The 26,539-nt window shown below is 41.4% G+C and overlaps 1 protein-coding gene across 2 annotated transcripts; it reads left to right on the top strand.

Annotated features, from left to right (window-relative positions):
• Positions 1 to 428: 428 nt before the first annotated feature.
• Positions 429 to 19,682, top strand: scarb2a (scavenger receptor class B, member 2a). Of its 2 annotated transcripts, XM_050051460.1 has the most exons (13): positions 429 to 937; positions 5,506 to 5,663; positions 6,154 to 6,301; positions 6,634 to 6,828; positions 7,665 to 7,756; positions 8,963 to 9,082; positions 10,510 to 10,688; positions 12,481 to 12,599; positions 12,881 to 12,954; positions 13,077 to 13,128; positions 13,219 to 13,371; positions 15,543 to 15,590; positions 15,913 to 19,682. In XM_050051460.1, exons 1-13 carry the CDS (start codon positions 815 to 817, stop codon positions 16,042 to 16,044), a joined length of 1,593 nt encoding a protein of 530 aa, XP_049907417.1. In that variant the 5' UTR covers positions 429 to 814; the 3' UTR covers positions 16,045 to 19,682. The 2 variants fall into 2 exon arrangements, with proteins under 2 accessions (XP_049907417.1, XP_049907418.1); XM_050051461.1 differs by lacking the exon at positions 15,543 to 15,590.
• The last annotated feature ends 6,857 nt before the right edge of the window (positions 19,683 to 26,539 follow it).

Here is a 26,539-nt window from a genome sequence, read left to right as displayed (position 1 = left end):
AGTTAGTGGAAGACAACGGGATAACATATGTGTATTTTAAAGCGCCATTTTAAGTAAGTTTCCCTAAACATGTGCACAAACACTCCCGGTAAGCTCATTAAAGAGTCGCCAGGTGACATACTACCATGTTAGGGAGCATGCTGCCGCTAATTCATTCATAATCCTCTTGCTCATACATGCCAGTAATTTAAAGTATGACCACACATGTGAGGCATTAAAAAACACGCCCTCGAGTTACTTAAAAGCAAATAAATAGACAAATAAACATGAAAGAAAGTTGTGTTTTTTAGTTGATTTGTATTTTTTAAAGGGTGACATCAGCCATGTAAGCAAAGCACCATCACTGCCCTTCATTATTTCTGTTTTACACACACCCACCGCCCATGCAGCCTCCCCAAAACGACGCTTTTCGCCTGACCGGCTTCATTAATGCGTAGAGGAAGGGGAGGAGGTGGACATCTCTTCTTCTGCGATGTGCTGAGAGCTGCTGTTTCATTTCACCACCGCCTCCGAGCCGCTCAGTTCTCCCTCTTTCTTTAAGTGTTCATTTTTGTTGATGAAAAGTGCCAATATTTTTTGTATTTTTTCTACCCGCAGCCACACCGGGAACACCACCACACTACCACCGGGCGGTGATCAGAGAACTTTGAAGCCCAGCTGCTGCTCAGGAGACGGCGGATATCCGAGCTCTCGCCATCCCCAGACATCGCTATCTTTAGTTTGATTCTTATTTTTTTTTCTTGGGAAGTTATCACCGACTTCAGTGAAGTTTTTTTTTATCTGCCCCGAGAGGACAGCACATCCGCCCGGCATCATGACTCGGAGATCCTGTGCCATTTACGCCACCGGGATCGTGTGCGCTCACCTCCTGATAGTGGGGATCGCCCTGGTCGTGGCTCAAGTCTTCCAAACAATGATCCACAGCCGGTTAAAAAAGGTGAGCTTGAATCTACTCTTCTGTTAAAAAGCTGTTGTCTTTATTGAAATGTTTCCCTTCCTTTCACACTTCCTCCATCTGTCACACTTGAGGGGGATTTAAATGTTAAAGCATTTCATCTGCAGTGGTCCATCATTCAGCACCTCACTGCTGGTCAGTAGCCTACATGCAGATATAACCCAGTGAGTTAATTGTCTTAATTTAACTCTTTACCTAAGTGGCAAATTATATTTTGCTGCAGTGTGCAGCTCCAGCTCAGCGCTATCATGAATCCGCATGATCCGAGGTTGTGCAGCGTGTAAGTCCCATTACATGCAGCTTCGGGTTTTTTTATCCAAGACATGATGACAAATCAGCATGTATGTTTTAAACGTTACTCAAAGACCCTGAAATAGACGCTACGCTGCAGGCTGCAGGCTGCAGGTAGAAATCCCCTTAACTCCCAAAAGGGGAATTATGATTGTGTGACTCTCAGGGGTGAGTTCATCATGACCTTACCCCATTTTAATGGCATTTTCTATCTCCTGTCACATCCCTTTGACGTTTCTACCATATCACGAGTCATTACAGAATTCAATTTATTTTTCCTGAATGAAAGGGAGCCTGGAGAAATGAGGAAAAAGCACGATATGTTCTCTCTGCATGCTGATACTGAAGCGTTTAGATAAATCTGCCCAGCGCTTTGCGCATGACCCGGTGACACATTTCTGTTGATCCAGCCTTGATATACTGACTCCAAGACGGTTGACTATCAGAGGAGGGTTACCAGTAGTAGTAGTAGTAGTAGTGAGTAGTAGTAGTAGGAATCTCAGCCAGTGGGGACACGGTGGGTTGATAGGGGGGAGGTGTGCCCGTGTCTGGAGGAATGGGGGAAGGGAGCCTGGGTGAGTGGACAGGCAAGTCAGGGACTTCCAGTGGTGGATCTGTGGTAAGTTTTACATGATGTGGTGAGGGGAGCATGAATGGCAGGCATCCACCTTACTGATACTCAAGAGTGCAGCTTGTATAAACCAGACAAGCTGTCCTTATGTGTCCAAAGCACAGACAAATGTTGAATTAAAGCTATTTCAAGGGCAAATGTTTGAGAATATAACGTGTGAGTCCTTCAAATGCATCAGGAATCCCCTACATATTCTCATCAAATTGCAATACTGGTCTGTTCTGAGTCTTCACAGCTCACAAATCACTTAAAGCTTAATCTCTGACTGAGACACAGGTTTTATTTCAGTGAGCTCATTGACCTTTTGGAATCTGGCTAAACATAATTTCGTGATACAGGTTTTGATTTAAAATACATAGAAGTGTGGCTGGACTCATGCAGTGACGTGTCTACATTTCTGTGGACTGGTGCCCCAGTTAAGTTAGGGCATGCAGGGGTGATGGGGTGGTGGCAGCTGACACCCTATCCTACCCTGCAGACATGCTGCTGCTGCTGCTGCTCTATTCCCTTCAAAATACCTCACATTCCTCTTACTGACATGAATCACTCTGTTGGATGCGCTGCGCAAACTCTGTACTTTATAATCTCTCCGCTTCTTATTAAAGTGCCCCGCGTACTTAAAGAAAAAGCTCTGCCGAAAAGCCTGACACACTATTTGTCCAAGTGTGGGACTCACAAACAGCCTCCTCCCTGACACAGTTTCCCCCTCCTGCTGTTAAATTTAGGTCGGGGGCTCATTTGTGTCTCATTCTGAGACACGGCAGCGTCCCAGGGGACCCAAATTAAAAGAGTTGGTCAAAGTTCATCAACGGGGGACATAATTCTGATGTGGCCGGCGATTACATGAAATGACAGCATTACTAATCCTCTTTAGCCACAGTCTGGGCCGGACATACTGAACTGACTCCAGAAATCTACCTAATCTGATGTCTGAATGTGGCTCTCTGTAATAATGATGCAGCCTAGTTGTGTGGGACAATCTACCTCCAGGACACAGACTCTGTATGTCTGCTGAGCTGGGTGTGGAGGGAGGCAGCAATACAGCCATGCGAGGAATTTGACAGACTTCTTGGCCTCGGGGGCAAGATTTCTGCCTGCAAGCATGCACCCTCGTTGTGCCTTGTTGGTCTTCCAGCCGCAGCCTATCCCGAGTTGTTCTGCTAAGACAAGGAAACTAAAAAAGAAAACACCCACTCGTGCCACTCCTCCTCCCAGCTCTGTATGAGAGAGGAGACTTTTCAGGCTACTATGACTGATTGAGCTTTAAAGCATTAAAGAACACCGTAATGCTGGTACAACACAGCATGTTTCAGCTCACAATATGCCAATGACGCACCACTTTCTATGTTTTTATTATGCATTAACTTTTTTGTCACCTGCCATTCAAACCAGGATCTTGTCACGACACACCTTAGCTGTGCCTGAAGGTGTTTGACTAAGGACCAGTTCACTGTGTTTAGCTTGAGTCTCTCTATCTCATACAGCCTCTCAACCAGTGAATGAGTAACACTGTATTTTCATTACACCAACAAACCTCTCCACTCTGTCCCTCGCTTGTTTTTCATGTGTGTGATAGATCAAGGTTTGTTTCAGAGAGATAAATGATTTCCATATAACTCAGATGAAGGTCTTTTGAGAGACCTTTGTTCAAGGTGGGCAAACATAGGGATTCATGCAGGCTACAGTCACACTTTACACTGCGGGGGGGAAATGCCAGACGAGGCCAACGCCTGTTTCAAGAGTGACAGTTTGTATTCTGTTTTTCAAAAGGGAGCAAATTAGGTCATTTCTGCTGGTTTAGTATGATGTTTTATAACATTGTGTAGTGCGCTGCTGAGTGCTCATGACAGGCATACATTTCTGTTGCATCACCTGGTTTCACTACAGCTTTTAATTAAGAAGCAGAGTAAATGATCCTGAAGACTCAGAGGACTCCCACTTCTTAAATACCTCAAAGTCCATTTTTTTGGAAGTAGTTACGCAGCTGCGACGTCACCCCAACAGATAATTGACTGTGATAGTTTCCTGTGTTGAATCTAACATTGTGCAATGCAACATCTGCAATTCTTGATTTGTAGTAACAAAAAACAGACATTCAGAGAACAATACAGGCTCATAAATGTGCTGAGCACAACAAATCCCTTTAGAGCTGGAGTGATTAGTCAATTAATTGATCAATTTTCCTCATCAGTGTGAGGATTTGCTGCTTATCTGTTTTTATATCATTGTAAACTGAATGTCTTGTGGTTTTGTCCTATTAACTGAACAAAACAAGATGTGTGATGACGTCATTTTGGGCTCTGAGACATAGAGATGGGAATTTTTCACTACGTTTGAACATTTGACAGCAGAGGTACTCTCATTGCTTTGTCCCTGGGCCACTTCTGCAAAATGACATGAGGCCGTCAGAATCATTGATAATGGAAATAATCATAAGTTGCAGCCCTTAACCGGTCAAATATTTTTTGTTAAATGTCCAAAGGGTACCAGGGTAAAGGATATAGTTCACGATCACATATAGGTGAGTTACGTGTGACTGTAGCCTGCATTAATCCTTATCAGACTATCAGGGCAGATATCTTGGTTCAACCCTTCCAAAATCTAACATGGGAAGCAGCAAAGGAGAGATGATGCAACAAAACCATAGAAACCGTTCTATATAGACCAAAAAACATCTTTGAAGGTTGGAAGTTGAAACCCAAACAGGAAGTGCTGGCCACACCTTAAACTACAGCTTCTCAACAGCGACTGACTGCAGAAGACAATGTATAGCCTCTTTCAAGTGCATCTTGCTGTACTCAGGGGACGGAAGGTTTTCAGGAACTCTCCATGAAAAAGACACAGGAGGAAGTGGGCCACTTATCCTTTCCCAAGTTTAAAAATACACCTTGAAGATGGAAAAACTTGCTTATTTCCCTCGGTAACAAACACTTCTAGTTAACACACTGGAAGTCGCCTTGAGGTTGTGCTGTTTTCCTGTACAGCTGATAAATAGTCTGCGGTACACATGTTCAGACATGTGGCAACACGGCTATGTCACAAAAGGCTACCTGCTACTGGCCTCAACTTTCAGGCTTGTTTTTCTCCACATGATCACAGTCAAAACATGCGTGGGACCACTCAGAGTTAAACCTCCCTCTACATTTCTTGTGGTTTCTCTGCCTTGCGTAGTCAGGATACAAACACTCATCTGACAATCAGCATGTCGTTTGACGGCTAATGTTGCAGAAATGTCATGTTTTATTATTGCAACATGTTGCTGTGATGCGTGGGCTGAGTAGTAGCCCAGAGTCAGACTTGCCCAAGCTTGCTGAGGTCAGAGACTGGGTGCAGTTTTGCTAAAAATTCTGCCTGTCCTGACTTTTTTTTCGCAGCTATGAAGGACTTTTCTCTGCTTCCCTCTGGGTTTCAGGGTTATTTGGCTCGGCACCAGCTCCTTGCAGAAAAGTGCCATGTGTGCTCTCAGATGGCACTTGTTCAGAACAGTGAAGAGCCCTGAAAGTGGCCAAATGCGAATAAAACCACCAAAGTGTAAAATCTGAGTGGCAAAGCTCTCGAAACTCATTAAGGGTCTCTGCTGCTGTTTGTCTTAATCTGAATGTGTATTGTTTTTGCTCTTTGTTGATAGGAAATCACTTTGACAGAGAAGAGCCAAGTGTTTGAATCGTGGAAGAATCCACCTCCTCCTGTTTATATGGAGTATTACTTCTTCAATGTGACGAATGCAGAAGAATTCATAATGGGTGGGAAAGCAGCTGTTAAACAGATTGGACCCTATACTTACAGGTAGGTTTAATATCAAGACCCAAAGAGTTTAGAGCTTTGATTCTCTGTCCAAACCCAATTGGGCCTGACCTGGCCAAGACTGTAATTTCTTATCATTCCCCCAGGTTTGAGTGGGTTCTCACCAATTTCACAGTGTTAGAGTGCTCTATTTTTGTATGAAATAGTTAAGTTTCACCTTCTCATCTCCAGAGTACGTTCTGCCACGACAGTTCTGCTCCGAACTGAATGGTATATTCCTAGATTGCCCCTGTGTCACAAATGTCTGTTGTTGTTTTTTTTAACAGTGGAAATTTGGGTTTTTAATCAGGCTTGTGCCCAAAACTGGACAGAAACTTATGTAGGTTCATTTAGGGTTGGGCCTTCTGGTTTTCTGGGCCAGATCCATGTTTAAGGAATGACATCTTGCATCTGGTTCTTTTGGCATCATTTTATTAGTGCTGTGTGAAATCATAACAAAAGACATCTGGACCAACTGTCGTTTCCACAACAGGGAATACAGGCCGCGGGAGAATGTAACTTTCCTGGAGAACGGCACCAAGCTTTACGCCCTCAACCCTAAAACTTTTGTGTTTGTGCCTGAGAAGTCAGCCGGTGACCCCGAGGTCGACATCATCAGGACTGTCAACATCCCGTTTGTGGTAAGACATTGTGTCTGGACAGGATAATGTCTGCTATTATGACCCGCAGCATCCAGTAATCATGTCTCTTAGATTTATGATTGAGTCATGTAATTGGCATGTGTTTTTTTATGATTCCCCGAACATATTCCAACCCATTGTCCTCTTAGTTTTATTGTGACACTTTGACATATTGAACATACAAACTTCAGTCATATTGGACCAAGACAAACAAGACAAGTGAACTTAAATGCAGCATTTAGCATGAGATTTTCCCACCAAGAAGACATTAAGTTTTGCCAACAGAACCCAATCCAATCTTTCCATTCTCTGTTTTTTTTTTTTATCCTCAGGCGATCATGAACGAGCTGAACTCCTACTCCTTCTTTCTGCGAACATTTGTTTCCATGTACATCAACACCCTGGGCGTTGATATGTTCATGACCCGCACTGTCCACGAGGTCCTGTGGGGCTTCAAAGACCCTCTTCTCACGAAGGTCCACAGCATGAAGCCCGAAGTGGACGAATATTTTGGTCTGATGTGGAAGGTGAGTGTGGTGGCAAGAAAAAGATTTACTCCCCTTCCTGACGATATGTTTAGAGTCACGCTTGGCGTTACTGTAGTGCAAAAACCTTGACAAGGCTTGTTGCGTGTTAGTTGTCAGGGGTTACTAAAAAAAACAGACAGGCCTGTGGCAGGAGAAGTGAGATTGGCCCCATGCTGATGGAAGATGCTTGTACTTCCTGTTTATAGAGCAACGTCTGCAACTTGGTACAGGCCGTGCCAACAGCAGCCTTGTGATCCTGAGTGCTACATTTTTTTTTAAAATATAGAGCTATTATTTAATTGATCAGTAGAAAGTAAACTAATTGTTTCAGTAGTTTTCAAGCAAAGATTCACCGTTTACAACCTCCTAAATGTGAGAGTCGGATGCCGTTCTTTGTCATATACGATATTAAACTGAATACCTGTGTGATTTGGACTGTTGGTCGGACAAAATTAGCAATGTGAAGACATGTAATTGTAAAAAATAGAAGTAGAAAATTGGCATTTTATAGACAAAATGATCAATTGAGTATTCTAGACAATAATTGGCAGTTTAATCTGCAATGAAAATAATAAATAGTTGCAGGCCTACATGTAAAGCATGCTCTCTAGCACCAGTTTTTATGTTTTTGTGTTCTTCTGTCAATGACTAATGCCTTACTGTGTCAGAGTCTGGTGAGAGAAACACTAGGGGCCATACTAATGACAAACACAAAGCAGTTTTTCTTTCACAATACCCATCGCCCTTTGTCAACAGACATAAACAATGTCTCAGCTACATCCTGAGCAGTTCTCCGTCACAGCAGCTTTCTCTGAACACCATCTTGTTTTCCGCAGAAAAATGGCACTCATGAAGGAGAGTTTGTGTTCCACACTGGTGAGGAGAACTACTTGGATTACGGCAAGATCGACACGTGGAATGGCCTGAGGTAAAGACTCAAATCAGGCAACTTTTTGTTCCCCTTTTCCGGCTTTCCTTAGAGATGGGAAACGCTCCTTCTTGTCAGCACATGGCTTCTGCTTCCTCTCAGTCATGATATTCACATTCACCTACAATAGTTACACAACCTGCACTGTGAAGTCCAAAGGAGAAAGCCTTTGCTCCCCTGGCTTTATGTAGAACATGATTGCAAAATGAATGTTTGGATACCCGACGTGACTTTGTACTTTGTAACCAGCATGTAACGATAGAGTTTAGTAGTGGTGGAGTATTTAGAGCCTTCAGTTAAGTAAAAGAAGTGATACAACAGCGTAAAAAACACTCTATAACAAGTAAAAGTCTTGTATTTAAAAAACTTTATTACTGGCAGCAATATGTATACTTAAAGGGAAAATCAGAAATACTTTATTGATCCCCGAGGGGAAATTCGCCACCTTTTACGTGGATGTCCAGTAGTTGATGGTAGATGTAGTCGATTGAAGTAACAAATTCCTCAGTGCGTGTTATATTGACAGAGAAAGCTGAGTTTGCAGCTGCAAATCTGATTTTCTTCCTGCACCTGGTGCAGGAAGAACTACAGGCTGGATATCGCCTCTGTGTAGCCAGGAGTCGTGCTACGAATGCAGCTTAAAAACAGAGCTTCTTGTTCTCTGCTCTTGTATTGCAAACTAGCTACAGCAAAAATGGCACCCCAAAATACGAGTGCAGAGGATACATTTTACAGTGTGTTGGCTGACTCAGATATTCAACCATATTTATTCAAAGTCGAGTATACGCTTGTAAGAATGCAGCAAAGGGAGGTCAAGGCTTGCACACAACACATTCTGGTACATGTAGATACTGCTGGCACGGCTCTGCGAGCAGGGAAACTCTGCTTTCTCAGTAAAGGTAGCACACACTGAGGAATTTATTGATTCAATGTACTACATTTGCCATCAACACTGATTGGACATCTGCATAAAAGGGGGCGAATTTTCCATTTAAAGAATAAAAAGTAAAAGTACTCATTCTGCAGGAAAGTGGTCTCTGTGTGTGATTTTATATTCCAGAGGGTCAAAAGATGAATCTGTGATGTCCTAAGATGATAAATGTGGTTTGAAGGAAGAAACAAAGGTCTGCTGCACATACTGTCCTCATTTTTTGACTTTGGACTGAATCTATTCTTCTATTTTTCTGTTTTCTGTTTTATTAATAGCAAGATGTCGTGGTGGTCTTCCAATCAGAGCAACATGATCAATGGAACGGATGGCGCGGTCTTCCACCCTCTGATTAACAGGAATGAGCTTCTCTACATCTTTGCTGCTGATCTCTGCAGGTATGCACATGTTACTTGTGTGGTATCACATTTGTTTACAGCCAAAGTATCCCGGTAGGGTGAGGACCAGAACTCCCTGTGACGTTAAGTTAGGAAATTGCGGCTGAGTCATACACAATGTGCTGATAAGGACTCAAGTTGTGGATATTACAACTTGAGATAAGGCTGTCATTGAACTCAAACACATGCACGGGAACTCAAGAGCATGCCTTGGACATACTTGGATGGCTTTAAACAATGATTTTACAGGAAGTCGTTATGACTCTTATTTACTTTTATAACCGTAACTGGCAAACAGATTAAAGAATAGTGCTGTGATCACTTAGCCAGCAAACTGGATATCATTTTAGCAGACAAGAGCAGGGCGTTAAAATTAGGAGCGGTCAATGAAGTGTGTCAGCAGCTGTAATGCTACCGAGTTAAAATATCTTAACTTCCTGAATTTACATCCAGATGTTACGTAGCTCCCTCACACAAGGAGAAAATGCGCACAATCTTGACAGTTACTGGACATCACGAGAATAATTACATAAAATAAAAAAACAAAATTATTTTGCTATATTTTATGCCGTTCTTTGTAAACAATATTTTATCACCATCACAACATATTGTCATGCATGTTTCATTTTACCGTCCTGCAATTCTGTTGTTCCCGTGCCATCCAGGTGTTTTCTGTCTGCTGTCAACTGCTGCCTGATTCTATGAACGCAGTATCAGGGCCCTAACGCACCAAGCAAACGGTCGGCCGTTTGTCAGTGTTGGGCCATTGATGGCGGTCTATCACCATAGTTTTTGCTGTGTCCCATACCGTTGGCACTAGTCGGCCTTTGTCGGCCCTTGTCGCCCTTGTCGACTATTAAATGTTTAATCAGCATTGGAGCCCATCAGTGAGAGAAATCCGTCCGACAGTTCAGCCTAGTGCACGAAAAGACAACCAGAAGACGGCTATACTCAAGAGGGCAAGAGATCGAAACAAACTTGTCATAGTAGATAATATTATTTTTTAGTTGTTAAGCTCTTGAATGGAAACAAGCTCATACCGTTTATGTTAATGTGCTAACTGGCTAAATAACATCTCGAATTCATCCTGTCTGTCTTATGGTTTCCTTTTTTGAATGACAAATACAAACTACCACATCTTGCTGCTATGGGGAGTTATTTCCTCTCCACATGCGCAGAATGCTGGTGGCTGTAGTCTTTTTTGTGGTGTGTTCAAGTGCAACATTTTGGCCAAGACACAAGTGATGGAAGGCAACAAAAGCTTTGTCTCCACTAGTTCTTTGATATCGGTTTGATGTATCTGGGTCTTAAGAAAAAGATGACGGCTGTTTTCATCTTCATCATGGCTCTTCATTTACACTTCTTGACAAAAAAGTGTGGTCCTTACTTTATGATTCCCTAAAGTAGTCACTGTTTTCTTTCCGTAGGTCTATCCATCTAGCCTACGTGGAAGACGTGGAGGTGAAAGGCATCCAGGCGTACCGATTTGCACCCCCGAATGACGTCCTCATGAGCCCCAAAGACAACCCCACTAATGCGGGCTTCTGTGTGCCAGCTGGAGACTGTCTCGGCACCGGCGTGCTTAAAGTCAGCGTTTGTCGAGAAGGTAAGGCACTGCCCTGTTTTCCCTCCCCCGGTTGCCAGAGAGTCTGACCCAGTTACCCAGTTCCCCCCTCCTGTTTCTACCCCCAAAAAATGTCCTTTCAGTCATCAGCCTCGTCCCCCTGCCTGGTATCTGACATTCCCAACTGTTTGAGCACGCCAGATTTTTACTCAATACACGGTTCAATGATTAACTGTGCTGTCTGTGTGTGGAGGCTATTGAAGTATTTTATGGTGGTCATTGAGCGGAGTGTGATTGCTCTGATAAGGGCTGACACATGAGGACAGTGTAGTATCACTGCAGATATGCCACTGTAACTGTACTACACTGCTGTTGGATTGATTTACAGGCAGTTTTTTTAAGATTAGTATTTTTTTGTTCCAAGGTACAGTCACAGTGGGAGGAAACACCTAAGTATATGCATGATGTAGCTATAACCTGATTGGTTGTCTGTCTCCACTTCTCTGATTCATATGAGGCAAACGCGCCTGATTGGAGTGATTTTTGTGGTGCTTCTATGGGAGCCAATCACGATCAAGCCCTGTTGTCATGTCATGTGCAAAGTGGTTTCATTCTGAAACTGCATGTGGTTAAAAAATGAAGTCATCTCAGTGTCTTTTCCATATGATCTCTCACAGTGTGCATAAATGGAAAAATTTTTAGATTTCTGTGTAAAAACATCTGCTGCAGCAGTTTCGTGCCAAAAAAACAAAAACAAATGATGTTGCTTATAGCCCCTTTTTATCTAAGCATATTTAAATGTGGCTACTTTAATGCCACAAAATAACAAATAGATAAAAGTGTCAGCATTTCTTCACCAGGTTATTTATTCCTTTAAGTGTGGAGAAGGCTTTAAAACAGCATTTAGACCTTTTGTATGTGGAAATATAACTTTAAAGAAAGTACAATTGAGTTGTTAAGTGAATAAATAAAGGATGAAAAAGATAAATGATGAAAAGGAAAGATATAAAGTAAGATGTTTACTGCTGCAGGAACACTTGTTTTTACTGTGTAAGCTAATCGATTGTCAAACCCTAACTCAATCTCACTATCTGCTGCCCTTTATCAGTTATAGATATACAGATGGTATAAATAAATAAAAGTGTTAGTGAGGTGTTGTGCTGCCAGAACAGCTTCAGTGTGTCTTGGCATTGAATATACAAATCTGAACCACTGGAGGGATGAAGATCAATCCTCCAAAACACATTTACTCTTATTCAGTGTTTTCATGATGGTGGTGCAGAGCGCTGAAGCTGACTTTTTTGATCTGATTGTTGTCGTAAAACTTAAGTTGTGAACAAATTCCTGTCATTGTGGTAATAAAATGATTGCCATGGTCGCTTCTGTATACACTTGTGCCATCAGTGACGATGATGATCCAGATGATGTATCATAGTCTGAAAGGGTTGTCCCATTTCATAGTCAAATATTTCAACCACAACACTTGTAACTCTGTTCCTAGGGGCAAAGGGACACTCGAAAAAGAAGGGTAGGGGTAAAACTAAGAAATAGGATTGGGCCTTTGTATTGATTTGTAATGATCCTTCCCTCTAAGGGGAAAAGTGTACCTAAACCATGCCAGCAAAATGACCCCCACAACATAACAGAGCCACTAGAGCCCCTCACTGAAGGGGTCAGGCATTCAGGGTTGTCACTTCTTTGTACCTGTACATCCACACCCCTACAAAGTACCTTTAATCTTATCTCATGTGTCTTTAATCTTTTTTACAGCCCTTGTTGTTTAGAGTCATCTGAGGATACAAACACTCATGTTTGCCTCATTTTTTCCTTCTAGGTGCTCCCATCGTGGTGTCTTTCCCCCACTTTTACCAAGCAGACCCTAAGTACATCAACGCCGTTGATGGGCTCAGCCCCAACAAGGAAGAACATGAGACGTACCTCGACCTGCAACCGGTACAACTGATACTTAATATACCGACAGATTAGAGCCATGTGGAGAAATCTGGGTTGAACCTTGATCTGTTGGTTTATGACTGTCTGTTTTGATTAATAGTGATAGCTCTGTTTGTTTTTGTTTGCACTGAAGGTCCTTCATATGCTTTTTGGTCAACTTAAGTTACTTTTTAAAAACTTGATATTTTTTCTAACAGAAACAGAATTAAAGATTTAAAGAAAATATAAAAGAAAAAGTTGCTTAGCTGTAAAAGTAACATATTTTAATTTCTGTGTTTCAGACTACAGGAGTGCCCATTCGTGCCTGCAAGAGAGCTCAGCTCAATATCATCCTGAAAAGAGTCCAAGGCTTCCCGTAAGTCGAACTTTGTTGAACTCTGACACACTTCGCTGTTGCCACATTTGTGTCCTCATTTCGGCCACATGTTGAGCCAGATGTCCTCTCTGACCTCCATTTCTCTCTCTCTGCTCTCTCAGCAAAACCAGGTTCATCAACGAGACCATTTTCCCCATCATGTTTGTCAATGAGGTGAGGACATTTATCAGTACAATCTGAAACCAACCTGTTCACATGACTATAAGTGAACCACAAATTAATAATCATCTCTCTCGACTCCAGACGGCGACTATTGACGATGAGTCTGCCTCCCAGATGAGGACGCTGCTCCTCATTGTGACACTTGTGTCAAACTTCCCTTTGCTCATCGTGGGCATGGGCATCATCCTGCTGCTGGTCCTTGTCGTCTTGTTTTGCCGAAACCGCCAGAAGAAGGTAAGAACTTCCCCCTCTGTGTTGCTGTGGACTGAAATGTAGTATTAATCCACACAGTGTGGAACGTGTGTGCTACCTGCTGAAATTAGCTCACAGTGTAGATGAGACTGATAATAGATAGTGGTAATATGTCACAGTAAATGCTGCAGTTTTTTAGAGTGGGTTTTTGCATGGCTAACAGTTTCCACACTGAGCTGCTGCAGGCTTAACTCCAAGCTACGAGCATCTTTACTAACGCATTGCATGGTTTCTGCACCGCAAAGCCAGCATGAGCAGTTTTTCTACAATTCTGGATCCAGTTGTGCTTTTTTTTCTTTGCTGAATGTTTGCTAACAGTCATTGCATCTTTGTATTAAGGATCCTAGAGCCTGTTTAGACCTGGATTAACGTGTGTTTTTAGTGATCCAAACACAAGTGGACAGCCTAGACATATTGTTCTCACATGTGTCTATCACCAGGTGGCCACAGATCACATTACTGCCTGTGTCTTTTACACTGAAAGGTCAAAGGGCCCTGCAAACTGTTATTACATCCAGTCGCGCGCTGCTTGCTAGTCACCTTAGCGGATGTGTTGGCACCACTGGAGATATCGCTGTCAACAGGACTCAACATGTCTCCTAATATAGGGCAAATCGATGGATGGTCCCGCAACATTTTGTCCAGCTCATCGTAAAACCAGCAAGTCATAGAGCATTTCTGCGCTGTCACCAAAACAACCACCACATTCTGCACCAATGATGTCGTCCTTGTCAGGGTGCATCAGGACACATTAGCGTTTATTACAAAAGATACCTGCTCAGATGCGTCCTAGACCACCTCAGCAAATGGTTTGAGTGATTGGATGACAGTAGCCCTTTTTACACAGAGATCCCACAATAGGACGGCAACAAGAACCCACCGTTAACGCCAGATTTGCATTTTTTATACAGGACCAAATTACCTCCAGTGTGTGATTCTAGTGTGACATATAACAGATGCGTCGGCAACTCTTTAATGGCATAACGTAGCAATAATGATCATTTACTGTCCCTGTTATATGGTGGCTGATCTTGTCCTCTGCTTGGAGGGTAAGGAGCTCCTGGAGTTCATTGTCTCCCTAATTTGCGGATATTTTTTGTTGGTGCTTGTTTATCGAGTTAGCTGCTAACTTCTGCTAGCATACATAGCACATAACATGTCCTCAAAATGGTTTAAAGGCGAGACAGTTCTGCCAACCCATCCCATGATTGTACTTTTTTTTTATACAGAATGGCAAGGCGGATTAACAGTGCGACATTCCCACCTTGAACAGGCAGTGTGAATGGGGCTAATGCATCATGTTGGTCATGTCCACTTGTGCCCAAGACACATGTTAATACCAGGTGTAATCAGGCTCTCAGTTCCCGTTTGGTCAGTGCAGCTATGGGCTAGCTTAGCATTAATGAGTAGCAAAGTGCATTGAACCAGAATAGCCCTGAGAACAATGTACAGCACGTGTTCACCTCTCTTATCTTTAGTAGTGCAGGATGTAGATCTGAGCCCTGACAGTCATCGGCCTCAGATTACTTAAGTTCAGGTTATTGACTGTGCAGAGAGTCACTTGAAGCATGTTAATGGAATAGTTTGATATTTTTGGCAAATATTTGCTTTTTTGTGGAGAGTTAGATGAGCAGATTGAGATCCCTCTCATGCATTTATGCTGAAGTCAGAAGACAGTTAGCTTAGCTTAGCTGAAAGACTGGAAACAGCTGGCCTGGCTCTGTCCTGTAAATCTGTCTTAACACTGTTTTTGTGCATTTTTAACAAACCAGATTTAGCATGCTAATTCCATAGCCTTAGAGGTGCTGATATTTGGATTTTGTTGCCTTTGGAACAGAGCCAGAGCTAGCAGTTTGCCCCTGTTTCCAGTCCTTAAGCTAAAATAAGCTAAGCTAGCTGTCCTCTGGCTGTAGTTTCATATTTAGTATACAGACGTAGGAGTTGCATCAATCTTTTTATCTAACTCTCATTAAGAATGTGAATATTTTCCAAAAACTATTCCTTTAACATGCACACATGCATTAAAGCATAGACAGTTAGCTTAGCATTGAGAAAATGTTAAAACGTGCTTAATTGCAATGTGAAGAAGTTGTATTAACCATGTTCTAATTTTAATTTTCTGTAACCCCCCCTTTTTTCCTTTTCTGTTTTAGAATGAAGTAAAACGTATTGATTTTACTGAAGCTTTTCATTCTTTTACTGTAAGTCTTCATTTTTGCCTTGTTTGCAATCCTCCTTTTTTAATTTGTTATCCATCATCTCCGATTATTGTCATTTTTAATTAACTTTACGGGTCATTATGTTGCTTTTTAAAATTTTCGCCTCACAGTGTTAATTCTTTATTTTTCTTAAGTTAAAAAGTTTTCTGTGGTGGTTGTGAATATTCAGATTGATGTGGTTTACTGTGAGCATTTCACTCAAAGCATAAATTTACATTTTGATGTCAGTATTCATTACAAAATAATATTTGGTCGTGTTGTCACTTCGATGGTTTGTACTAACACTTTCCATCCTCCCGTCCAGACGGCGAAAGACGACACGGCCTACACTCAGGTCAGTGACAAACCTGACGAGCCGTCAGAAACGGCAGCCAACCAGCCGATGAGGAACGGCTCCTACATCGCCATGTCTCCAGTGGAGGCCCAGAAGTGTTGATCGAGGATCCCCTCCCCAAGTGTGGAGCTCAGGAAGGGGGCTGAGGGAGCAGCACAGGGGTGTTACATTACCACGGGCGGGGGTTTGCACACACAGCGGGCTCTTTTTCACTTATTTTGGGGGTGGTGGGGAGGATAGGGAAAGGGGTGGGACACAAGCCCCAGTAAATGTTTAGTCGACAAAGACATTGCTCCTCTCGCTGAGCCCACTTATGACTGTCTGTCCTCCTCTACTGTACCTGCTGAGCATGGCCCTCACTGCCTGCCGTACTGCAACACAACAAACTCCCACACTCTTATTCCTCGTCTCTGTCCTGGTCGGCCTTTGAAGATGATGAAGGGACTCTGGGCGGGCTCGGCCAGGACAAGCCTTTTTTTCCATAATTCTTCTGAGGGAACACGGTAGCATAGGTGTCGCTGTCGCACAAGGATGCATGATCTTCTGAGCAGACGCTGCCGGCTGATGTCGCTCAAAGAGAGTTTTAGTATTCACCTGAACAACAGTGGGTGTTGTTACCGTTGCATTCTTGTTCTTTTCCTCCCCATAAGAGGAAACTTCAAGCCAACAGATTTAAAAAAAGCCCCCCTGTCAACTGAACAGGACAAAACTTAGAGCTCCTGCGCTCGGAGGATAAAATGGTTTTGCTAACAAAAGTGAACTTAGCATATCGTTTTTGTAAAAAGAAAAACACTGAGCCAAACTTTTGCCTTTTTTTTCCTAAGATATATTAGTGCACCCACACGTACACTCACACAACGCACTTCGAGTATCAGTTAGTGAAAGTGTGTGTGCACCTTTACACTTCAGTGTCCTGTTTTGATGGACAATGGGCAACTATTTTTCTTGATGCAGGCACAGTGTAGTGACACCTGGATCTCCCCCTCCTCCTCCTCTACAGAACACTAGTTAAAAGACATCCAGCTACATTTCCAAGTCATCATTAGCGAAGGTGATGACCACTTAGCTGTGAAATTATTAGAATTGCCACCTGTAACTACACCTCTCTTAGACTTCATCACACATTCAAAACAAAAAGGAAAGAAAAAACACCCACAGAACTTACAAGGGAGACTTGAACCTGCTTTCTGCCTTATAACGGTTCAGCGTGTTCTTCGTGTTCATACATTGTTCAAATAAGCTGGAAATCTCTTCTGTCATTATTGTACATAATGTTAAAGGGGAAATGTTGAGATACCTCTGACCAAATCCAGCAAGCAGTCCTTCAAGGTGTGCTGAAAGACACTAACTTTGCTCTGGTGTTGACCGCTCCTGCACGTCTACACTGTTACTTATTAGAGAAAGCACAATTTGGATTGCTAAAACCAGTCCTCACACAAAGGCTACCAGGTTTTTTTGTCCTCTTATTATTATATATATTTACAGCTGATCTGTCAAAGACACTGTCAAAGTGCCGTGACTATTAAAAAAAAAAAAGAAGGGGAATCATTGGGGGTTTTGTTGAGGGAGCCCTGCGCACCACTCGCCGCTGTGCAGTCATTCAGTTTGCCAAGGAGCTGTAGGCATTCAGGCAAAACCGCAGCACACAGCACTTGAATCACTGTTTGTCTTACGTTTCATGTGTTTTCATTTTTATGTCCAACACACTTGTCTTGTCTCAGTGGTAGTCGCAAATGGGAAGTGAATTTAAGGCCATAATACTGTCAGCGTGGAAAAAAATCCCTGCACTTTGCCTGGAAATTGTGCCCCATGTATTTTCATTGTTGTTTTATTTGTCCTGTTCATTTCAATGCAGGTGGTCCATATGTTCAATACATTTCAATGGTTTGTCCTCACTAGTATTGGTTATGAAGGATGTTCTAAACACACATCCATGCCTCTGTTATTTCAGCACATGGAGTGTCTTCTTTTGATATACTTTTGTATTTGTTATTGCTGCTAAAAAACAAAATGCCATAACCTATGGACTTGTATTGTACATACAGTATGTGTACACAACGTGCTCGTATTCTTCTCCAGGTTGGTCTGCAGAGGCTTTTTCTTCAAGGCCTTCCTGTGTCGCCAACCTCTTTGACACCCGAGCACAAGATACAAAGCCCAAAGCTTGCTGCCATTTATTGGAATTAGCAGTTACAGTTCTCACTAGCAACACTTTGTAAAATCTATCACACTTAACACACTCATTCCTCTTATAAGCAGATGATCTTGACCATATCACGTGTATTGTTGGGGTTTTATTATAGTAACAGTTCGCTGGAGGTGAGCCACTTCATATGTCAGAAGTCTGGGATTAATAACACTGTGGTGGAGAGGTCGAAAGTATTAAATCAATTCACTAAAGGCCTTTTCTTTATCCCACCTACATGCAAGAGACCACCGCCTTGTGCAAACTCATTCGTTATCCACCTTTATGAAAAACTTGAACCTTAGAGACCTTAATCCCGAGAGTCGTGTGTGTGTGTGTTGCTTGTACAGCGTCTGTTCAAACACACCTGAGCCATCACTCCTCCACTGTCTGACTTCTACTACACTGACCTTTGAGTCCAATCCTTCAAGCCTATTGGCTCATCCCTGCTTGACCAAAGATAACCCACATAGATCTGCCCCGGCGCCATGTTTACTCTCCTCTGTGATAACGGTTGTGCCACAAAAACCCCTGCCTACTTTTTTTTTGTTTGTTTGTTTCTTTAAATCGTGCCACCACTTATGTGAAGTATTTGCAGCAGTGTTGCATGAACTCATATGTGTATGTGCCTTTTTACATCAAGGCAAGAAAACAGAAATTTCACGTGATGGTAGTTTGATGGGTATTGCTTTTTTTGTCACCTGATGCAAGAGCAAACAAAAGTAATCAATGCTCTCTGTGAGCAGATCTCAGTATTATGTAAGACAAAGCAATACAGAGTTGTGTAAAATAAATTTTGTTAGGGGCCACACAATATTTATGTATTTTCTTTCCCCTGAATTTGTGATTTATTTTTTTTGTTAGTTGTATAGAAGTATTTTTTTCCGTAGTGTGATTTAGTTGTTTTGTTTTTTTTAATATTCAACATTTCATTTTTGAACATTTCAATTTATTTTCACTTTTTAAGTACAAAAAAAGTGTAAAAAGATGGACCAGTATGTGACACTGGGAGCTGTCAGAGACCTGTAAAATGTCTGTGAGAGTGTTCATGAAAGTTTAAGATTCGGGTGTTTGAGAATTTGTGTGAGTACATTTGTGTTTGTGGAGCCGATCTCTGTCAAAACTGAAGTGATATTTTTTTTTGTTTGTTTGTTTTACTGGAAGGCTGATTATCTTGATGACTGAGTAAAGCGATGATGCTGTGTACCCTATCTTGATGAATGAAGCCCTCCTTCAGGGATGAGCACTAGTGCCATACCATCCTTTCTTATTACTTTCCCTTCATTTGCTCTTCGGTGTAAAAAAAGAAAAACGTTTCCCCCCCTGATTTCGATGTTCTGAAGTCACTAACAGACGATTCCTCTTGAGATATACCGATTTGTTTTGCTGCTGAAAATGACAATCCTTCTTGTCATGTGAGGTGCAAAATGAATTCAAAGTAATATCCATTTTTAGTTTTGATAATTTACACTGCACAGATGTTTCTACAGTGCTTTTGTAAACATTTATAGTGTATTTGCAAAAAAATAAAAGTTGCAGTCAAGTGCAAAGTTCACACAGTCGTCTGCTGTCTTTTGTACAACTGTCGGAGAGAGAATATGGATCAGTGTGTGGTTATAAAATATGGAGAAAATCAGATATAAGGAGAATTTTATCAAATACCTCTTGATATTGTGATGATATTGTTGCTGACACAGGATATTTAAACAATGTGAGTTTTAATAAATAATCATCAGTAATGAGGATATAATGACTGAGTATTAGAACAGTCTCATACGTGGTTATGTGGTTTGAATTTCCCACTTTTAAAGTTAAAGTAGATTACCTTTTTTTGGTATAATTAATATTTGAATATTATAAAATTTAAATATTTGAAGCTGTATTTTATTTTAGTTTAGTTTAGTTTAGTTTGGCTTCCCAGATATATAAAAATTAAATTGTCCAGTGTTCAAAAAATGAATTTTCAGAAACCTACACAGGTTTGAATTTAAATAAATGTAGTAACGAGTTATAATCTTAATGTTTATCCTATTTTTAATCCAACCTGGGAGCCAGTCGAGGTTGTGGAGGATTGGGGTGATGTGGTCACGTGAGCAGGTACTAGAGAGTTGTATACTGTGACGCCCCTCCCACCGTCTTGGAGGATGTTTCAACCAACCTCATCTGGCAGTTGGCTGACATGGGAGGGCCATTCACCTGGGCCTTCCAGGCTATGAAAGCTGCCTCATGTTTTCACTCACTCTCTTCCTTTCTGCAGCAGATGTCCACCCTGCCTCATTGGTTTTTGGTTTGCACCTTCACATATCCAGGCATGGATTTCATTACTGACTTTGATGACCTACACATTCTATTGTTTATTTAACTTAGTCTTAGTTTAATAGATGATGCTTGTCTGAACTAAATCTTTTGTATGGACTCGTTACTTGTCACATGAGCCAGTTTGTGACCATACATACTGGAGTTTTTTAAGGACTTTATTTGTGGTACCATAGATGATTTTGTTGCAGCTGGCCAGCCTGGATGTTACAAGTGCATGGTTGTTCCTGCAGCAGTAAGTGACAGCGGGGGTTGGAGGTAGGTAATTGTTATAGAAGTGGAAGAAGACTGTTTTGGTGTATCATTGGCATTAACAGTGAAACTGGAAGTTATGGTGGAGGAGGATGTGTCCAAGCAGCAGCATGTTAAGGATGAAGATAAGGGGATCAAGCACTGAACCGTGGGGGACACCATGGGTGACAGGAACTATGGTCGATCTGCAATCGTTGATAGAGATTAATTGATGTCTGTTGAGGAGGTATGACTGGAACTAGGGGAGGGCAGTGCTGGTTTTACCAAGGGTGGATCTGAGGCTTGTGATGCATGGTTAACTGTATTAAAAGCAGCACTGAGGACAAGAAAGATGACAGTGGTGATAAAACCAGAGTCTAAGAATGACTAGTGACTTTAATCAAAGCAGTCTCAGTGTTATGTTTTGGGTGGAAACCACACTGGAAAGGCTCGTAGACGTCAGTGGAGTCAGGGTGGGATTTCAGCTGAGTGGCAACACATCTCTCCTTTGACAGGAAAGGCGGGTGGAAAAGGGCTGGAGGCTATTGGGATGTCAGAGTCAAGTCCAAGGATTTTGAGTATCAAGGTGACTGAGGCGAGCTATGGGTGGGAGGAGTTTATGGTTTAAATGATGACTAGGCAGAGAGTGGTGAGACAAGCCTTGACAACGATGGACGGGAATGGGTCCAAGGTCCTTTTCAGAATGTTTGTTTCTTTTCTAAAGTCTGATTAAATGCAGTCTTGACATGTTTTTATAACGATGACTAAGCATTTTGTAATGGGCGTGTGTGCTGGGCTAAAGTACTTTGATAAAGTTTATTTATTTTTCCTTTGAATAATTGGACAAACAACGATAGCTTAAAGAACAAGGACTCTCACAGACGTACTTTTATGAATAAACATTCAATAAATTCAACCCTCAATCGAAAATCCTCCCTTTATGCAGCAATGATATATGTTTATGACTCTTGCCGCTCCTTTTAAACCCTCCTCCCACATGTGAAACCTTCAGCTGAACCACAACAAGCTCCAGCAGGTATTTAGGAAGAATAGAAGGTCACACGTTTCTGTCATTCATCTCAAATCCACATGGGTGTATAATGTGTACAAAGCTGCAGCTGTGCTCAAACTTGTGGCCTTGGGGGGAAGTTTTGTTCTCCTCATCTGAACTCATCGGAGAACTCACATCATCATGTGTTTCTGCCCTTGAGATTATCGTTTCAGGGTCTGCAGGCGTCAACCCGTACGCACTACTCTTTCCTTCAGTTCTAAGTGCACACTATTCACATTTTGGGACTTGATCAACCTTCAGTAGAGTCGTTGCTCTTGTTGCTGACACTGCATCTCTTTTCCGCTGATTGCGTAATGAATTCTGGTACAAGTGCCTCCTTGTACCCTCTGGAGTTCAGGTTCATTTTTGTCTTTTGTTTTGCACCTTTTGAACTGTCTTCATCCCACATGAATAGTTTTTTTTCTTTCTCAGAACAAAGTCAGATCAATTTAATAAAGTATAAAGCTGCCAGGAACCCAGAATACAAGAGAAATGACACAGAGGCCTAATAATCATCACTGAAATGAAAAGTTCATGGTTGTAAAAATATTGTTCCTCTTTTCATACGCACAAATACAGCAGAAATATGTGAGATGGCCATAATAAAAGTGTTTATATAAAAAGCGATTTTATTCCAACTCATTTTGTGCCTTTTTCATTAAAAGTGTTAGTATGACATTTTCAGAACACTAAAAATAGTATAATATTTAGATAGTTTTTGAGGCCTGAAGAGGTAAAACTATCCAGTATTTTACCATAAAACAAGTTTCTTTTCTTCTCCTTCATCTTGTTAGTCATCTGACGACCACTTAGATTTATCTTGTGCTATTTTCTACATAATCAGTTTACCTATGAAAGGTCAGACGTTCCACAGCACAAGAGATGTTTTCAGATGCCTTATTTTTTTCAACCAAAATTCCCAAACCCACAAATATTCAGTTAAAAATGACGCTTGACAAAAACAGTAGCACATTGTCTCATGAAACCAGACATTGTTCTGTGCTTTTATCACTGAAAAATGTCTAAAAACAATCAATCCATCATCAAAATAATTACTATTTTTCTGTTGACTGACAAAGTGGTTACAGCTCTTAATGTGACACATCATTTGTCAAAGCTTCACCCCTGAGGGCCTGTTGACTTCACCCAAATAGTTCATATGAGTACTTCCTGCTTTTACTCTTCTCCTGATTGTTTGAGTTGTAGGCTTAAAGGTTTACACTGTTGCTTAAACTTTAAGCAGTTTGTCAGTTATTTCCAAGAGTAGTACCTGAGTTAAATCATTACTTATAAACCGTAGACACTGTGGTCAGTGGGTAAATTTCTGAGGAATTAATTCCAAATAATTGCTTGTGTAACCTCTGAGAGTTCTTTAGTGAGCGCACAAAAACATGCAAAATAAAATATAAGATAAAATGAGATGATCTTATGATGAAAATGCTCACTTTTTGCACATGTAATTGTGTAGATTTTTTAAACTGTTCTTGTTCTGTGCCAATTTACAGGCCTTATTTTTTCATATAATGCACCTTTAAAAGATAACTTTGGAGATACTTACAGGAAAAAATGTTACATCAGGGTTAAAAGGGTTGCTCTATGCATCTAAAATGACACAGACCTACACAGAAACACTGAGCTCCACACATTCATCATATCTAACACTATCTTATAGACTAATTATACCCTTTAAGACACTTTATTGTTACTTAAAGGTGCAGCTAGGCCTTCAGTGGACGCTCTAACTATCACAGCCGGCGCTTTGAGACGCTCCAGTTGACTGAGAATCTTTTATGTCTCCATTAAGGCAAAGCTCCAGCAGCTTTACAACAGTAAGACCACCTGCGGATAGTGAACAATAGATGTGCCCCCTCCTCCGATACAGTGGAAAAAAAAGGTCTAACTGCCTCCTTCTTTTGTCCCACTTATCACCAGTGTGTGAGTCTCTCTGTAGGGGGTGATGGTGGTGGTGGTGGCAGGGTGTGAAAAGCAGCCGAGGACAGGCACTGTCTATGCTGCTTTATAAGTTTACTCCAATACATTTATCTAATAACTGTAGTGACTTTGCAGATTATGATTTAACAAACAAAACAGGTGATCATCCCTGTAACACCAAACATCCACTGTACTTTATTGTACCTGTAAATTATATATTTTTTTATAGTTTACAGCAGCATGAAAAAGTTTGGGCTTTTTGGATTTGTATCCAAAAAGCATCAGGTTTGTTTAAATGATCCTTTGCCACCTTCTGAAGCTGAATTTTGCGGTGAGGACGCAGGAAAGATTTCTCCTGATGACTCTGCCATGACGGTCATATATATCGCTGCACAGTAGAACAGTGCACCACCACTCCAGAGTCTGATAAATCTTTCTGCAGGTCTTTTGCAGACAAACAGGAGTTCTGATTTGCCTTTTAACAATCCTACGAGCAGCTATCTCCAAAAGCTGTGACCTCCATAGTTCCTGTTAGCTGCCATTTCTCAATTATATTACGAACTGAGGAAACAGCTACCTGAAAACACTTGGCTATCTTCTGAAAGTCTTCTCCTGCTCTGTGGGCATCAATTATTTTAGTTTTCAGATTGCTAGGCAGCTGTTTAGAGGAGCCCATGGCTGCTGATTGTTGGGAGATGGTTTCAGGAGTCAGAGTGTTTGTAAAGCTTTGAAATTTGCATCATCCGGCCTTTCCTGACGATGACTGCGAACAAGCCAGAGCCCTAACAAGCTAATTAAGGTCTGAGACCCTGGTGAGAGCTGTCTGAGAGCTCAGATGTCTTGGGGTGCCCAAGCTTATGCATGGTGCACCTTTCCTTTTTTTCACTCTAAAATCGTACAAAACAAAAATAATACACTAATCTCACTTAACAAGTTGAAAAGTATATTTCATCAAAACAGTCTTGGTTATAAAGTGGCAGCATGGTGGTGCAGTGGTTAGCATTTGTCACAGCAAGGGTTTCTGGTTCAAACCCAGGGTGGGGGAGCCCTTCTGTGCAGAGTTTGCATGCTCTCCTGTGTCAGCGTGGGTTTTTTCCGGGTACTCCAGCTTCCTCCCACAGTCCAAAGACAAGCAGGTAAATAGGCCCTTTTCACGGCAGACATTTTGTCAGATTAGGAGCAGCACAGGTGAACAGGTCAACACTAATGACAGCTGCGTTCCAATAAGGGGAGACCCTGGTATTGTCCATGTTGGCTAACTGTTAATAGCTTACTGTGACACTGAATGGAACTCAGCCATCCTTAATGATTTCAATTTCACCTTTGCCTTTTCTACTAAGACGAATCAAAATGTCTGCTGTGAAAAAGGTCCACTGGTGACTCTAAATTGCCCGTAGGTGTGAATGTGAGCATGAATGATTGTGTCTCTATGTGTCAGCCCTGTGATAGTCTGGTGACCTGTCCAGGGTGTACCCCGCCTCTCACCCAGTGTCAACCCGTACCTTGGGTTAGAACAGGAACCCCCTGTGAAACAACAATGCTAACCACTTGACCATTGTGCCGCCACTCTCATGTTTGTTTGTTAAAAGGAAGCTACAGCCTGGAGACAGTTAGCTTAGCTTAGCATAAAGACTGGAAACAGAGGGAAACAGCTAGCATGGCTGAGCCCAAGGTATCAAAAGCCAGCCTACCAGCACCTCTAAGTTCACTAACACTTTATGTCTCTTTAATTCAATCTGTAGAAATCCACAGTATAGAAATGAAAATCATATTTTACAGGCATTACAGTGATTTATGTGTCAGACATCTTGAGTCAAAGTTAAGATGCAACCAACAGTAAAAGCAGCTACAACTAGCTCTAACTGCAACTTGTTACTTTTACACTTTTTGTGTGAAACCAACAAGATCTAAGTGTTGAAAGAGCTTTACAGATGATGATAGGTGGATTTAAAGTTGGACAGAGCCAGGACTTGCTCCAAAACATGTTGACTCTGAGGGCAAACTCTCCTCTCCAGGTAAATAATGACTGCGTATGTGTAAATGCTTTTTAATCCAACCTCATTTTAAACTGAAAGCAGCTCCGAGCATGTTTTAATATCCACCCACTTCAAAGATAATCATGTGAAAGTAAAACTAATGTCCCGGCCACAGAGGCTTACAGGGAGATAATGCAGTTAAAACCCTGAGAGTTTCCACGAGCTGTTGCTGCAGCTCAGATTCATGATGTCGTGCCTTCAGGAATCCCAGTTAGCAGTTTGTGTGTTTGCTCTTTTGTATTAATCTTTGATAAATGATACTCTTACGAGCCAATTTTTGTGGATACTTAATATATCTTAAATGACTCTCAGTCTTTCATTATGTCTCAGTCATCAGTTCAGATGAGGTGGTCCTCTGGTTTATAACAAACTGTACTGAATGGTCTTTTGCGCCCCCTGCTGGTGATTCTGAAAACTAATCTGACTGTTCAGGAGGGATAATGACACAACATAATACTGTTAATAATCTGTATGAGCGATATGAGATGGAATTGAATGATTGAGATGTTTAATGTAAAGATAAATAAATAAATAAATAAAACTTTCATTATTGACTAAAATTTGCAGGATTGGTTGGTTGGAAAATTTCAGGTGATCTAAATTAAATAAATATGTGTAAGAATTTAAGTGTGTGGCCTTAATTCTTAATGGAAATCAATTGAAATGTTGTTCAATTAGAACTTAAGAAAATATATTATGTAAAAAATGGAAAATTAGCTTCGCTTTTATCTTTTAATTTGTAACATTTTGTTTTATTTTACTGCTAAAAAAATTCCTTGATTGTCAAAAAATTAATCTCCAACTGTTGTGATGACTGAATCATTTATAAAGAACAATTTCCAATCA

Source organism: Epinephelus moara, chromosome 8 (genome assembly GCF_006386435.1).
Source record: "Epinephelus moara isolate mb chromosome 8, YSFRI_EMoa_1.0, whole genome shotgun sequence".
Lineage (NCBI taxonomy): Eukaryota > Metazoa > Chordata > Actinopteri > Perciformes > Serranidae > Epinephelus > Epinephelus moara.
This window is presented reverse-complemented; position numbering and strand designations above follow the sequence as displayed.